Source organism: Manduca sexta, chromosome 8 (genome assembly GCF_014839805.1).
Source record: "Manduca sexta isolate Smith_Timp_Sample1 chromosome 8, JHU_Msex_v1.0, whole genome shotgun sequence".
In the NCBI taxonomy this organism is placed as follows: domain Eukaryota; kingdom Metazoa; phylum Arthropoda; class Insecta; order Lepidoptera; family Sphingidae; genus Manduca; species Manduca sexta.
The window spans coordinates 5,831,319-5,848,358 of record NC_051122.1 but is presented as its reverse complement, the minus strand read 5'-3'; the positions used below and the strand labels follow the sequence as shown (position 1 = coordinate 5,848,358).

Genomic DNA, 17,040 nt, shown 5'->3' with positions numbered 1-17,040 from the left:
AAGTAACAGCAACAAAACTGTTGTTGTTATTTATGTTGTAACTATAATAAAACCCATAAGAGTCACTACGACATAGTCATATTTTAGACAAAAGTAACAGCAATTTTGACTTTCACTGGAAAGGTTAATCCTTTGTGTCGAGTATTACGGGCACAGAACCTCCACGTGCACCGAGTGATCGGGCTCGCCTCCTCCACGTGTGACCTCCACCGGCCCTTCGCCGAAAATACAAATACACCCTAATCACAGATAATGATCTTGTTTTGCTTGTGCCAGATGCATAAAATTATTTTCCAATCCAATGTCTATAAGTAACTCGGATTTATTTTTGTTAACAATTTACGGATAATTTGTGATTGTATGTTAAATGTAATCTCATTAATAATATGCTTTGACAACTTGAAAATAGTGACTACTTGATTAAAACAAATAGATTAAAACCAAAGCAACGCCAGATGCCGCTATTCTATTTATTTAACGATATGAATCTAGTTCATTGGTAACATTATGTAATTTGTTTACACCCGCCCACGCGCCGGTTCAGGGTAGCAGGTTCAATTCTCGACCCACTCATAGATGCCCACTGCTTCCTTCCACAACTTATACGGATTGCCACACGCTAAAAGTTTCCTTGAAATCGGTTTGCACAAACAATTTACATATATATTTTTATTTGGAAACATTGTATTGCTCTTTTTGAGTTCACGAGTCTTAACGGTTAGTGTAGGTTGACTACTGGATTAATTTAACACAAGTAGTATTCTTTAGTGTCATGAAAGGTAAACAGAAATGCCAATTTCTCGTTTCTGATTTCAAAGTTTTCCAATTCATAATTATTTTAATGTTCTATCAAAGTAATTAGTAAGTTTCTCTTGTATAAATTCCATCTCCATACTTTGCTAGGATACTATCTGATTCTACTGACTAGGGCAAAATGTGATCGTTGATACGTGATCAGAGGACACTTTAGTAAATATAATCACTGAGCATTATGAGACGTCTAATGTTTCAGGGTGGCGATCCAGTGCAATGCCATGACGTGCAGGCACCAGCCTTGTCTAGTACTGAGAGGGATTAGGCCTTAGTCCACCACGCTGGCCTATTGCGGATTGGCAGACTTCACATACCCTCAGAATTCTTATAGAGAACTTCTCAGGTATGCAGGTTTCCTCGTGGTGTTTTCCTTCACCGTTAAAGCAAGCGACAATTCACAACGAATACACACATAATTTCAGAAATTCAGAAGTGCATGCATTGGGTTTTGAACCTGCGGACATTGTTTTCGGCAGTCCATTCCTCTCCCCACTAGGCTATCCCTGGAATTCTAGATAATATTCCTTAATAAGAGCATTCATGGCACTAATCATTGACTTGCTTGACTCGTCGTTTACTGCCTAATTTGTGATCTTGATCTTCAGATTAATACCGAAAATAATCCAATAAAAATAATATGTGATTAATTATCCTGATTGGTCCATTTCTACCTCTGTCAAGACATTAACAATTTTATAACTTGGGATATAAATTGTATTAAAAAAACAAAAAGGTTTACTACAATAACCGCCTACCACACTGCTCTGGTTAGCTATATTTAGTCGTGTCATATAAGGCGTATGACGATCAAACACATGTCAGTTGTAACATATCTTACCATACAGACTACTAGTTGAGTCACGCACGCGCTAATATGGTATTGCATTCGACGTATAAACAGCCCACTGGATGGCATCGTTTCGCCTTTTGGAAGTGTTATCGTTCCTATTAACGAACCGTGGGGATTTACGAAAATGATTATTCTCATTTGAATTAGATTATAGCTATTTATTTTTTATAGCTTCATTTCATATTATACACCGACAAAATACATTTATATTTTTCTATTAAAGCTTCGAAATATTTCTATATTTTTTTTATTTTATAGCGGTGTTTGGTATTTTAATTTTCTCCCGACGTTTCAAAGCAGGCTTCATGGTCACGGGGCGTACTGAGGTGTTGGTCCGAAAAGTCAAATTTACAATATCTACCTACATTTTGCAAGTATATAATTTATTTTTTATTTATTATGACGGTCCGATTTACGTAGAATGAGCTCACAATATCTTCAAGGCTCCATGAAGCAAAGTAATTGTAACGTCAGGAGTAAAATAAAAGAACACGCGAACAATATGTATTCTCCTTAATAGACAATAAGAAAAGTGTTATTAGACATCATCTTACTCATAGTCTGATTAGAAGTTTAGGTTAAATTTAAATAACTCGTTAGTCTTAAGGCTAGATTGTTATTAAAATGATGTACTGCATATAGTCGGTACATCATAGAACAAAATAAAAGAAAAACAGGATTAAATTATAAAATAAAAAACCCCGATAAAATCCAATAAATAGTTTTATTTCCATGCCTATCAGTCGCGTAAACGTAACAAATCACTATTATAGCTTAATAAAACTACAAGTTAATCAAAATGTTTTATTGTAAAAGTAACATTGTTTGGCCATTAAAGAGCAGTCGTATAATGTACACGAAAGTCAAAATATTATTTGATTGTTCAAACGGAAGATAAAATCAAATTAGCACCGGTTAAAAGTGAAACCATTTGTCAATTTCAAAATATTTACTCATTGCACGATGTCACGAATGTTGATGCGACTAGATAAATATGAGGAAAATACTAAAATTTATTACTGTTTTCACGTGTGACATAATACGATATATTTGCTGTATATTTTTGTTATAAATAAGTATATTTGAAGACGCAGTGCTGTTTTGCACTTTTGGCACATATTAAATGGTTTGTATTGTCTGATGTGTGTGCGTAATTATATAGGAGCATCAACCTTGTCATGAAATATTATATTTATAACATGTGCCTTGATAAAAGGGTAAGCAAAAATCTGAATTTTGCACATACACACTCACGCCTTTTATTCCCGAAAGAGCAAAGGCGCAACTAGTACATCCACTTTCCGCCATCAGTATTCCGTCCCGTGATGTGATAGATGGAAAGCCAATCGCCATATCTTGCACAAATTCCGGACTCCAAGTTGATACTGAGTATAAACAAACCAATGTCATTGCCCGGCCCGAAGATCGTACCTGAGACCTCGACACGGCAGCGGTACCGCAATATAACTCTGTCAAGCAGTCTGAATTTTGCTCATTACGATATTCGTCCAGGTTGTGAACGCATAGTCAAATGAGACTTCCCAAGACAATTATCACATTATATAAATATTAGCAATACCTAGTCACAAATTGTACACTTAATTCGTCCAATTTACCTTCTCATTTCTTATTTGAATCCGTTCAGTAGATTTAAACACACCCATTCACTGATCCGACACGGGTATGGAGAACAAAATGGACACATAAACGAGGCGTAAAGACGGTTCGGTTGCATTCAACCTTGCTCTCGTGGTTGCGAAACACCAGTTCACATTGGACAGCCATCAAGCGATGATTCGAGTAATAACAAATGTCACACACTACTGACATATTATAGGAATATTTTTTATGTACTTTTTATGGAAATAAAGAATAAATCGTTCCTATATAAACAAAAAGAAATAAAATAATATGTATACTAAAATAGGAAAATTTATTTGTCAGCTAAAATAAGAGCGATGGCAAGGACAAAGTAATTGTACAAATTGCAATAGTCTTGTAGTCGTTTTTATAGACTACGAGGTGTTGCCAGAGGCTTGGGGCGTGCGAAAAGCCTTTCCCACTGCAAAAGTCCCTAAACTAATGTAAGTTGCCAGCACGGATCTATTTAAAAAATCTGATAATAGAGTTCCATAATTTCTCAGGAACCAAATTACCGGATAAAAGTAGTCTATTTATCCAGATCATTGTCTACCCGTGTTCCAAATTTAGTACAAATTTGTTCCATTGTTTGCATTTACATCTAAAGAAGGTTTTATAGGCACAATGTGTAGCAATATGAAAATGCTGAGCTTAAGTATGGCGACTGTTGAGTGATATTGCGGTCTCGCTCGTCGACTTCCAATTAACACTGCATTGTTCTCACCATCAGCAGAGTGTACTTAATAGTGTCAGCACATAACAATTATAGAATTCACAAATCCAAATAAAACTAAATCTAATCACATTATCTAAATAAAATTGCAGTGCAATAAAAACTGACTCTGTTCAGTTTTGCCACGGTAATGACAGTAATTGTGAATGGTGCAAAACATTAAAGGTGTTGTTACACTCGACGCGAACGTCAGCGCGGGCGCAGGAACTAACGCTTATATGTGGGTTGTCACCCTAAGCCACCACAGAATCACCATAGAATATCCCAATACAATAAATACTGATAAGTTTTATTAGTTTAACTACTCATCAATAGGTACTTTTAAATAGGACTTCGTCTGGTATTTCGATATGATTTAATTTAATAAAATACCCCGAGTTATTAAATCTTTTTCATGGATAAAACTTGTTTAGTTTATGTTACTTTGTAACCTGGAATTTTTTTATGCAAAAAGATCAAAACTATACCAGCAAACACTTTTAATTTATTTTATAAATTGTCTAATAAAAAATATCTCGATCTTTCGAATAAGATGCAATTTATTTTATTTAGTTCATGAATTATTAATTGTATTTCTCCTAAAAATTTTGCGTTACCTCGATCTATTAGTTAAATTCACAAAATTGTGTAATGTGCTTTATCAGCTGATTTCTTTGTCTATTCAGCGTCCATTTCCAATAATCGCCGCACAATCTAAATCTTCAAGCCGATCTCAAGAATAAACCAATTAAATAAGTCGTTTGTAAGCATATCAAAATACTTTGTTCTGATTGGTCCATTTTCGCGATCAATCGAAAAAAACGATTAAGATCATTAATCGAAAATGACGGTTAGTATTCGCCATATCTATTTACAATAGTAATAGTGATTAAAAAACAATACTTATATACATAATGATCTAAACTGTATTATAATGTTCATTACTAATCGTCCAGTAATGTGACAGGGAATTTCACTCCTTAACCGCCTAACATCATAAAGGATGAAGCTATTACAAAAAGGAAAACTGATGTCGTATTTTACGCAAGTCAGTAATCTAATTGACAACACGGCCAACGACGAATATAAATTAAACAAGCTACTGGCGGTTTTCTATTTCAATAAATCGTCCGATAACGTGTAATTTAAAAGAAAAGTGGCGACTTTTAAAAGGAAAGAGCAGATATGGGTGTGCTATTATCGAATCCTCGACATCCGATCGAATTATGTTCTTATATTATCGTGACGGGAAGACGATGGCAGGAAACGGGTAAAAATGTTATGTCGAGCGGTGAGATTTTTTTTTATGTCGCCGGTACTGCGCGTGGCCAGTGACAAATTGCGCGCTGGACGGCCGACATTTCCGATTTTGCGCCGGCGCATTCTTTTTTCGTAACGAGAGTTTAATAAACTTCAGTGTTTACTTTTGTGATCGTATTGACGATGTTTAATCAGTTTTGCTTATTGTCGTATTAAAGGTATTTAAATGAGAAAATGTACGTGGCATATGGAATAAAATATTTTATTCTTATTTGAAAAAATATTTTCACTCCGAAAATAGTGCAGGAATATATTTCAATATAGCCAAGTCTTGTAGGTTGCACGTACATCCTGGCGAAATGAATTTACGTACATTTTTTAATGCAACGATCTTCACTGAAAATAGTTTGCTCTTAGGACCTTATTAAAAATATTATTACATACTTTTAGTATAGGAACATCGCTAATAGTTAAAGACCATTTTTTCTTAACACTTCAAGCCCAATGTCATTCAACTAAACAAGACTATAAGTAACTGCTACAACCGTATACCAACGTTTAAATGAGGCAGTCAATACATTACGCGCAACATCAAAAGACCAGAAGGCGTGCAGCAATGCCGATTATCGTCGTATGGTCAACGGATGTTAGGAGCCTGTTGGACCATACGGGAAACGGACTCGATAATCTGCCCCGTCGTCTGTCACTCATCGGCGCGCGCGCAGATTTCATCACGCGCATCGACGAAGTTATACAATTTATTCCCAAACTCACTACCTCCATTATTATTTATTGGTTCTATGGAGTAAAATAATCTTACTAATTACCTAATATTATCTTCTATTTATGATAAAACTTCAACATATAACAAAAATTGTACATATCTCAACAACATCCGTGTTGATTTTAGTTATTTTTCCAAAAATGTTTTGTTATAAGAGAGCATTGTAAATAGCATATTCTAGGAAGTGATTAACCGATCGGACATACAGTCCGAATTCTGTTCCCATACAAATTTTAATTAAAATAAGTAAAAACACCGACCAGTTTCCACGACGCTTCATGAATTCCATCGATTTCCCAGCATGCGTTTATAAATAAATACAAGAATTGTGTTGTATTAAAAATTTTACGCATCGTGGGTTGAAAAAATGTGCCGCTATTTAACGTTTGACAATAAGATATTTAGAGGCCTTATTCTGTATGACAGTGTAAACTTGTAAAGTGGCCGTTTTACGTTCTCTTCGTGAAACTTGCGTGGAATGGTATTCTGTACGCCAATTTCTATCGTCATAAACGCGAACTTGTCAAAATAACGCGTGGCATACAGAATAAGGCCCGAGATATAAGTTTGCTGCGTTTTGTATGACCAATATTGAGTGACGAAGGTTTACAATATTAAGAGATTGGAGTTACTCTAATAATTTGTACATTAATGGAAGGAAGGATCGTCGTTTGGTTGTATAAGCCTATGTTGCTGTAGCAAATATTTATTCATCGGTACTTTTGTGCGGAAAAAACGCGTTGTAGCTACCACCATTAGAGATAATAGGAATGGCTGCTTCTAAAAATCATCGACAACTTATCTCTTGTTAGTCATATTGCACTGTCCTTATTGTGAGGACAAATGCGACTAGCACGCTGAGCACGCTAGATTCAAATTCCGAGTAGGGCCTAAATTAATTATGACTGCATTTTTCCGCCAAAATATATTTGACTTTAAATTAATAATAATAATAATAATATCAGCCCTGTATTATATACTTGCCCACTGCTGAGCACGGGCCTCCTCCACTACTGAGAGGGATTAGGCCTTAGTCCACCACGCTGGCCTAGTGCGGATTGATAGACTTCACACACCTTCGAAATTCCTATAGAGAACTTCTCAGATGTGTAGGTTTCCTCACGATGTTTTCCTTCACCGTTAAAGCGAACGATAAATTCACAAAGAATACACACATGATTTTTTAGAAATGTCAGAGGTGTGTGCCCTTGGGATTTGAACCTGCGGACATTCGTCTCGGCAGACCGTTCCATACCCAACTAGGCTATCGTCGACTTTAAACTGAAGACACTTATTAATGGAATAGACACCGACGCGAGCAAACCTTGTGGAAATATTATTGATCGACATACTTTGCAACAGATTTCGACATTTTTGTATTTACATACCTGTATATCGTTATCTAGCGGTTACCTACAAGTATTTAAAGTACCACAATAAATTGCAACGGTTAATCGTCAGTTCCGTCCACCATCCTGGCTCCTAAGACTCTATCTAAATAATAAAAGAAGCGATCGGCATTCTTACAAGAGGTTTTATTCTCTATGTAAACTCGTAACACAGCCATGTTGTGTCATCTTCATGAAACTACCGTGGAATGGTATTCTGTATAAATTTCAATTATCACAAACGCAATAAAGCGCGTTTCGTGCTTGTTATGAGCTGTCAACATTACGTGCACAGGGGTCTTATTCTCTATCCCGCATGTTATTTTGACAGTGCGTAACAAGCATTTAACACAACGCATCATGTTTAGGACTATAGAAATTTGGCTTACAGAATACCATTCCACGCACATTTCTCGCAGATAACATGACACGGCCGCGTTACGCGTTTACACTATCATACAGAATAAGGGCCCAGGAAATCAGGCTCAGAACCAAAACCTTTAAAATAACATTAAACGTAAGTGATGTTCGTGAACCCCCTTTTATCCCTCCCCTCATTTCGTATACCGTTAAAACTCAAATTCCAAATAAAACACAGGTGTCGCGTGTTTAATTATAACAATTGTTCATTAAATTGTACATCGACAGTTCACAATTAGATTAGTCACGTTTAACGAAATAATAATATAATAATTATGTACATAATGCGTGATGTTGCTTGCCATGGATCGTGGGACTGGTATGGTTTGCAAAAAATAGAATTAATTTCGTTGTATTGGATTTTATTGCAAACACAAAGTTAAAAATAATTTGAATTCTTGTTCGTGTCTTAAAAAGATCTTAGCAACTATATAATATGTAATTCTGGTACATGTGACTAATATAAAATATTTAAGTTTGAAAATAGTCTGTAGAGTGGAGTAATAAAAAATCCTACAAAAACATTCTATGTAAATAAATATGAATCTAAAAGTGTAAAAAAATATATGAATGTAAAATATTTATTTATGCCAATTTACATTTCCTTTTGACACAAAAATGACATCATTGAAATGCCGTCTTTCGAATCATAGAGTTACATACATACACAAACATAAACTATTTTCATTTTTACATAACTTTAGCTAAACCTACTCTAACACTACAAACTGATACGCACTTAACATAAATGATTAAAATGAATCATATAAATCAATAACCCCAGAACGTGACATCATAATCGAAAAATCCCCAAAACGTGTACCAGTACGAATTGTTATGCTGTCTGTACACTGTACCGTGAGAAAATAGTAAATCACACGTCGGCCACGGCATGGACGTAGCATGCGTACATTATGTTAGCGTACTGTTTGCATGGCAATGTGGCGATCGAGACCAGCGTGTACCTATCTGAAGCTTTCATTCATACACGTCATTGAACGTTGTACCGGTGCTAGTATTTTTAAGATTTATAAAAACTAGATTCTTAGCAATATATTACAGTCTAGTCTATAAGACTAATAAGCAATATTCTTGTTTAATTTTCTAGGTGTTAATTTTACTACATTTAAGAACAATCGCATTTTCATAAAGTCTGGTAAAAAAATATTAAACATCGTATTTCTACAATATTATTGTCTCTACTTTGATGTTTAATTTTTTATGGATATTATTTCATAATAAAAAGTTAAAGTACAAATCATATTCATTTACAACACTATTACATAGACAATAGGGTAGACTATTATGTTTGATTTTATACATTATTTCATATATAACAAAAAATAATACAAAACAGAAATTCCTCCGTGAAATTAGCATTTTGTATAGTTAAAAATTTTCAAAAAGACCCAAAGTTTATTTTTAATGCATTTGTAAATATTCGCCTATTCCCGCCCGTAACTCGTGCGCTGTAAATGTATGGAACGAATGCTCAAGGCCGTTTGCCGGGGCAGAGGGGGAGAGTGGTTCTTAAAAGCCGATTCCGATAGATAATCCCAACCGCCAACGCCTTAATGGTATGAATAAACCAATACATATGAAATTAGAAATGCTCAGCCGTATCGAGTAATAAATAGTAATTCTTAAGTATAATGGAGCTGTAATTCTTAGCTTAAGCGTTGTTCATAACTTATTATCTTTTTTATTTATTTATTGCACTTACTATATAACTACTTATAAATTATCATAGTAATTATAATATTATGGAAGTTTTTCTTTAGACATAATGTCATCTCTATTTGCACGAAACTCTCACTTTTTAATATTGTGCACTTAGTTACTGTAATGCATTTTTTTTTTGTATTGAGATTTATTGTAACAATAGTGAACCCCTTAAAATAAATAAAAATAACTAATCTGTAATCAAACATTGTTCTGATTGGTCCATCTTTGCTATGGTGCCGACGGTGGCGAATAACATTGTTTATACGCGGCCGTACATCAAGGGCAAAAACTATCGAATGTTAACGGGCAATCCCGGCAGATGTCGCTGGACAGACGGATGTCCTAGGAAACTGACATTGCGCCATTACATGCGGATAGGGATATAGGGCGCAACGGTTCTGAGTGCTGAGTAGGGATGGGATGATATCGATATGTTAATCGAAGAATCGTTTTGAATCTATTTAAACTACGATGAGTAGTTAGTAGATAGGCAATGCATTGATTGTATTCGGAGCAAGATTTTTAAACATCGAATAGGACAACGCGATGCCAGTATCTGTTGTTTTATTTCTGCAATCTAACATGTAAATGAGTTTATGAGGGTAAAAACTCTTTATGTTCACTGATGCTGGCAATTCAATCATAAGAAAATATATGGAATACAACTAACATCCCTCCATTGCCCTTAGAGCTTGCTAAGAACATTTCTCGTTCCCACATAATTTAATAAATTATATTCCCAACGATATTTCCATACTAAATGAATCCAACCAAAGAAACAAATAAATCACACACGATTCATCCGCGTTCATTCAATCACATCGCTATTCCGTCCGCTACATACCGGTATTATTAAGTTATTTCGCATTACCGTATTCTCACTAGCGGTTATTTATAGAAATTTGCGGCCGACAAATTCAATATAACTTGCGGATTTCGTTCAATTATACTGTTAATATGTCTTTAATTTCGCGAATCATAAAGTTATTCTAGATTTCATGTTTGCCTTTAATAAATGAATCCCGAAAAAATATTACGCAAATTAATGTTCGCACTATTTTTAACATATACAAAATAAACATTCCATAATACATGAGGTGTTAATTTGGTCTTAGAATAATTATTTCACAATTGTTTATTACTAAATGTTAGACAAATACTCTCAAAATAACGACTCGGCAACACGACTCAATTATGAAAATGAACGTAACAATAATGTAATAATTTTGTCACAAGAAAACGCGAATATGACGTCAACAGTGAACTTTACGTGCCACCAAACTGTTCCGAAAATACCTTTGTATAGCATTGCTTTCGACTCATACAATACATAAAGTAAAATTATTTTATGAATGAAACGCAGGAAATAATTCCTTCGCTAAAAGCAAGTCGCACGCGGTTTTACATTCCCTCTAGTTATTTGGAAAAACGTATTTCAACTCAGCAAGCTTGTAGCAAAAATGTAAAAAAATGCCTTTTTTCGAAAATCGCGTGGTTACTCGCCAGTTGTGAAATGTTTAAGACACTTACAGGGTTTCAGTCTTTGCTTAAATTTGGTAACGATCCACACGGAAAGGTAATACTTGGTATCCACCCCATACATCTCGGTTTCGAAATCGTTTATTGGAAAACAGACTTACAGAGATTTAATTCTATTTAAAATAAATTTATATAAAATTATGAGATCCATGAATGCAGAAGCATGGAAATTTTGTTGACAATTACTAAACCACAAATGTGTAAACTAATAAATGTAAATAACGTTAAATTTCTAAATAATAAAGGTGAATTTGACATATCTGAGTTAATTAACAGGCTCAAGATTACACTTTACCATACAAGTGCTTAAACCAAATCACGTTGAAAAAACTTGACGCATCCATATCACGCATGTTGTTAAGACGGCGAGTGTTCCGGCAATTATTGTATTGTGTGTTCCCGTTACAAATGTGATATACATATTTTTTGTTAACATTCTTAGCGCGTTGAGAGTTCAAATACGTGTGCAAACAAAAAGCTCCCTGTTTATTCGTCAAACAATAAGAGTGGAGAGCGTCGCGGGGGAGCGCGGTGCGGCGCAGGCGGCGGGAGGGAGGGGCGTCGCATCTCGCTGACGTGACCGCCGCCACCGGATGCTTGCCCCTGACCGGAAGGCCAAGATGAAAGGCATCTCAAAACGTCCGCGACGAATCTCTGGCCAAGGAATTTTTCTATTCGGCTGACCACTGAATATTTGTCAAACGATCCCCGATGACAGCGAGCGGCGAACTTTTTTTTCGGTGGTGTTTTTTAGGCTTCATCTGAGCGGATAGTTTTTCAGACTGCACCGGTGGTTGACTCGCGATTTGGCATCGCCAGTGAGCGCGGTTCGTATTTTTATTTTCGTAGTTGTGTAGTTTGGTAGTTGTCAGCTCTCATCGAGATATCACTGTAGTAACTGAGGAAACACGCGTAATGGTGGCACATCTTCGACTCACATCGTAAATATGTGGTATTCAGTTACTCTGTATAACTATTGAGCCTTTTGTAGATTCACATTGTTGCAGCTGCCAATCGGGTTTGAACTCTTCGTATATTTAGGTCTATAAAGTTTCGGCAATGGCAGATGTATATCCGACATGAAATTATATTTATCAGGACTATAGCACCATATCAGTGAAGTCGGTATGCCCTACCTCGTATGTTTTATCTACCGCTGACAATGTAAACTGACGAAGGATATAGGTTGTATATTATAAAACAGCCTCATGCGGCGTCTGTCTGTCCGTCAGAACCCTATAAACTCAAAAAAGTACGGAATGGATTTCGATGAAATTTGCTACGGAAATAGTTTCAGATCCTGGGCAGGACGTGGGCTAGTTTTATCCCGGGAAAATATATAGAAATATATACCAGAACTTTGTAATGAGCGACGCCGCGAGCAAAAGTTAGTAAAAGATAAACCTAAATACTTTATTAGCTACGTACGAAGCGAACGTTTGCATTTATAAACACAAACAAGTTATGAAAATAGAAAATACATGATATGATGTATTATTATACTTAAAATCAAATAGTCCATTTATTAGTCTTAATCGGTAGTAACTACGCAGAATATCGTGAGGAAGTCGCGTAATTTTATTAATTGATATGATGATAATTGATATGATAATTCCGTTCAATATGTTCTAATTTATGAGAAAAAAGTATTTATTTATAGACAACACACTAAGAAGTTTTGTTGGCATCAGAAATTGCGACATTTCGAACTCAACTACCTATTTTGTTAAATTAATCATAGCTTTTTAATTCAAAACTAACAAATTTAAGATAGAATCTAGGATAAAGAGAAAGTTGCCAATACACTAATTATACCGCATTCTTTAGTATTTAATTATTACATTTATGGTTTTAGTTAAAACACAGATTCTTGAATAATTTTATGATTATCAAAACTTAAATTCCTTAACTGTTAGTAGACAGGGCCCTTATTCTGTATGATAGTGTAAACGCGTAACGCGGCCGTGTCATGTTATCTTCGAGAAATGTGCGTGGAATGGTATTCTGTAAGCCAAATTTCTATAGTCCTAAACATGATGCGTTGTGTTACGTGCTTGTTACACACTGTCAAAATAACGTGCGGGATAGAGAAGAAGGCCCCTGTAGAGTGTACCGGTCCTTGACGACTTATTCGTAATTTGATATTAAAAAACCTTTAAAAATAAAATATAAACATGTGTTCATTTGTTTGATACAACATATATTCGTAGATAATTATATTTAATTCTAAGTGTTATGGCTACCGTTTATAGGCGACACACGCTTACTATCAGGCAAATGATGAGCTTGCGTTGTCACTGTGTGATATAATAACAAACACACAAAAAAAAAACATACAGTCGAAATGAGATTTGAAGTCAGTTAAAACTAAGTAATTATTCTATTACAGGTAAACTGTACGCGGCACTGGGCCGCCGTGGTGGGCGCGTCGTCGGCAGCGACTTGCAGACCGGCTCGGCTTCGTTCAGGGTGCAAGCCCTACTGCCCGTAGCGGAGAGCTTCAAGTTCGCGCTCGAACTGCGAACGCACACGTCAGGGTTGGCAGCACCGCAGATGTTGTTCAGCCATTGGGAGGTGAGGTTACCATGTTGTTTGTAGGGTTGCTACCCATTGACCCTGTGGCTCAGGGGCGTCTAAGAAATTATGCGAGGGCATACCCTGTCTGTCATAAGAGTCGGTTAATTGGGTATTGGAGAAAGTCACGGGGCGAGCAATGGGGGACTACTCTCTCGACTACAGCGACTCCGAGTTAGGCGATAATGCGGGTAGTAAGTCTCCCTATGTCGTAGAGACCAAAGGCGGTCTTTAGAGTACGGAGGCAACTTAGCCCCCTCAATTAGAGAGGTACCACAATGCGGTATCGTGTACGGACGGTTCCGCGCCATTATACTAGTACAACAAGATACCCCGGGGCCGTCTCGTATGCGCCGACGAAGGTCACCGCAGTGCATGCCCACTACTGCTTGAATAGAAATAGACATAGCGATGGTAACTACCCATACGGAATATCACCATTGAAAATAATAATCAAAACAAGTCATTTTTTTATACGAGCACGGCATAATGACCACATGGCACTTGATGGTAAGTGGAGTGCGGTCCATTAGAATGTCGTCGAACGAGAGATGATTACCCCTCGAAAGTAGACACAATTTTGCCGGCCTGTTGGTACTGGATATGAACAGGCTGTTCCCGGAACGCGACATACTTACGTGAGCCACTATGGCATTTAACACGTTATCCAGGCAGATATAAAATATATTCTACCACCAGCAAATGTAATTATAGCAATAATTATAATAATAATTTATTCACACAGGTAATCGACATAGACCCGTTCTGGCGTCCGCGAACTGAAGAAGAATATCTCCACTGGGGCGAGAAATGGGACGGAGTGAACCGAGCTAAGGGGTACATGGACGCGGTGCGAGCGAGGAAAGGTCTTGCCACTGACAAACAGTTGGTCCAACACGCAGAGAAGCAACGAACGCTGTCCAAGAACAAATAGTTAATGCTTCCAATGAGGATATCTGTTAGTTTGCGGTTATTGTTAATGATAGTCAACAAACAACTTGACTCAGTAGGCGGAGCCTAGTAGAGCGGGAAGCAAAAGATACAAGATGCTTGATCTACCAATCCAGTAGAAACGCTGCGCCGAAAAATTACAAGCAATGGGTCAAGTTGTTTGTCGACAGCTATATCTTAGTAATTTATAAATGCGATTTGTGAAGATACTTCGATGTGTGGATGTTTGGATGAATAAAGTGATTAGATGAAGTTAGACACACAGATAGGCCTTATCCTGCATTAATATAGGTTTCATGGTATCCAAAAAAAATACAGTGGAATATAAGCTACATTGTATCCTGTAAAATACAGTATATATTTTATATCGGGAAAGGTATGTCACACGTGCGAAACCGCGAGCAGCACCTAGCTATTAATAAACATTTAATTATTCAGTACAGCTTTTAGTTAGATTTGCCAATTCTGTTAACCGTAAACTATTTATTATAATAATTACAGCTGGGCCCTTATTCTGTATGATAGTGTAAGCGCGTAACGCGGCCGTGTCATGTTATCTTCGAGAAATGTGCGTGTAATGGTATTCTGTAAGCCAAATTTCTATAGTCCTAAACATGATGCGTTGTGTTACGTGCTTGTTACGCACTGTTAAAATAACGTGCGGGATAGAGAATAAGGCCCCTGGTGCCTTTATTCTCGTTGCCACAAGTTTGACAGTGCGTTACAATCACGTAACGCACCGCGTCGCGTTTAGGCAATAGAAATTGGTAAACAGAATATCATTCCTCACCAAATTAAGTCGTGTTACGAGTTTACACTGTCATAGAGAATAAGGCCCCAGAAGTATGTCTCTTTATCCGTTTTATAAAATGACGTCAAAAGCGATGTGATAAATTTAATTACAATGTAATAAAGCAGCTGTTTATAATAACTGTTAAAGGTCACATTATATTCGTAAATTTTATACCTTATATATAAAAGCTTTAAAACATTAAATAGCGTATTTATATAACTGCATACTAAACAATTTGTAAATCGCTCATAAGCAAAATATTACCCCGAGTAAGTTCGTTGTTTAGGCTAAAAATTTTATTATCAGTCAGATAATTCATTGTTTTACTATATGAGGCCCTGAAATATATGTATATTCGATATTTAACAGTATGTAATTTTTCAATTGTGTTTGAAAATATTGAAATACCGCGCTAATTAAAAAATTATAATTTATCCAAATTTTGCAAGCAAAAGTAATATTGTTGAATATTTTATCAAGAAAATATCGCTGGTACAATAGTATTGTAAAAATGCCTTCTCTAGAATTTTCCATCATACATTGTAAATGTATTTACACATAACTCAAGCTTTGCCTTAACATTATCAAAAGGCGTTAATTTTGATATAACAAATTTTAGTATTGGTTAATTGTTTAATAGCAATTAAATTTTAGTAGTAAATTAAATGATTCAAATAAAAGTAACGTTTTATAGATTTCTACAAGTTATAAATACTGATGTGTTATTGTCTTTAGATTTTGTTACTGATATTTTTAAATAAAATATTACGATAAAAGTTTTTTTTTTTTTATCCGAATTTCTGAACTGAACGAAGTTAACCTAAACTGACTTTGCTGAGCTTTAGCGAAAGACATTGTAGCCAGTGTAACTACTGGACATGAGACTTAACATCTCATGTCTCAGGATGGCGAGCGCAGTGGAATACCAAACAATACTTTATAATTCAATGTGTTGGATGGTGTTTCTACTGTTTATGGGCGGTCGTATCGTTTACTATCAGGCGAACGGCAAGCTCATTTCGTTATTCGAAACCATAATAATAAAAAAAAACTTCAGCTGAACTGCGACGCAATGAACTTTACTGCGCTGTTCTGATCTGAACTGAACTATGCTGAGCCAATCTGAGTTATGAGTTATGTTCCCGAATATAAATACAGGATCATTTAGACATCGCGTTACTAAATAAAACCACATACTTATGCTTTTGAACATAAATTGAAACTAAATTGAACTTTATATGTAAACTTAATAAGCGTAAGTTTTGAATGAAATAGGTATCAATATCAAGCAATTTTAAATCTACGGTATAGCAATTTAAAATTGCTATACCGAAGCCGCAACTTCCTAGTTTCAATCAGAAATACACTCACACGGCATATTCGCACTAAATAACAAAATGATTAAAATAAAAAAAAATGTAAAACTGGGATTTATTGTGAAAATATTTCTTTAATAATAATAATAATATCAGCCCTGTATTATATACACAATTTTACCAGAAGTGCAGTCATGTGTGGTTTCATTTATTAACTCAATGTTAAAATTATCCTCTTTCCATTTTATTAATAAAGGAAAATAAAAGTCACTTG

At 35.7% G+C, this 17,040-nt stretch overlaps 1 protein-coding gene across 1 annotated transcript in view; it reads left to right on the top strand.

Moving 5' to 3' along the window:
• The window catches only part of LOC115446317 (elongation factor-like GTPase 1), a 131,937-nt gene extending 115,711 nt beyond the window's left edge, over positions 1–16,226 (top strand). Inside the window, 2 exon segments of the mRNA XM_030172927.2 lie at positions 13,522–13,706; positions 14,452–16,226. Of these exon segments, the coding sequence (XP_030028787.2) occupies positions 13,522–13,706; positions 14,452–14,640 (374 nt within the window). The 3' untranslated portion in view covers positions 14,641–16,226.
• Positions 16,227–17,040: the final 814 nt, after the last annotated feature.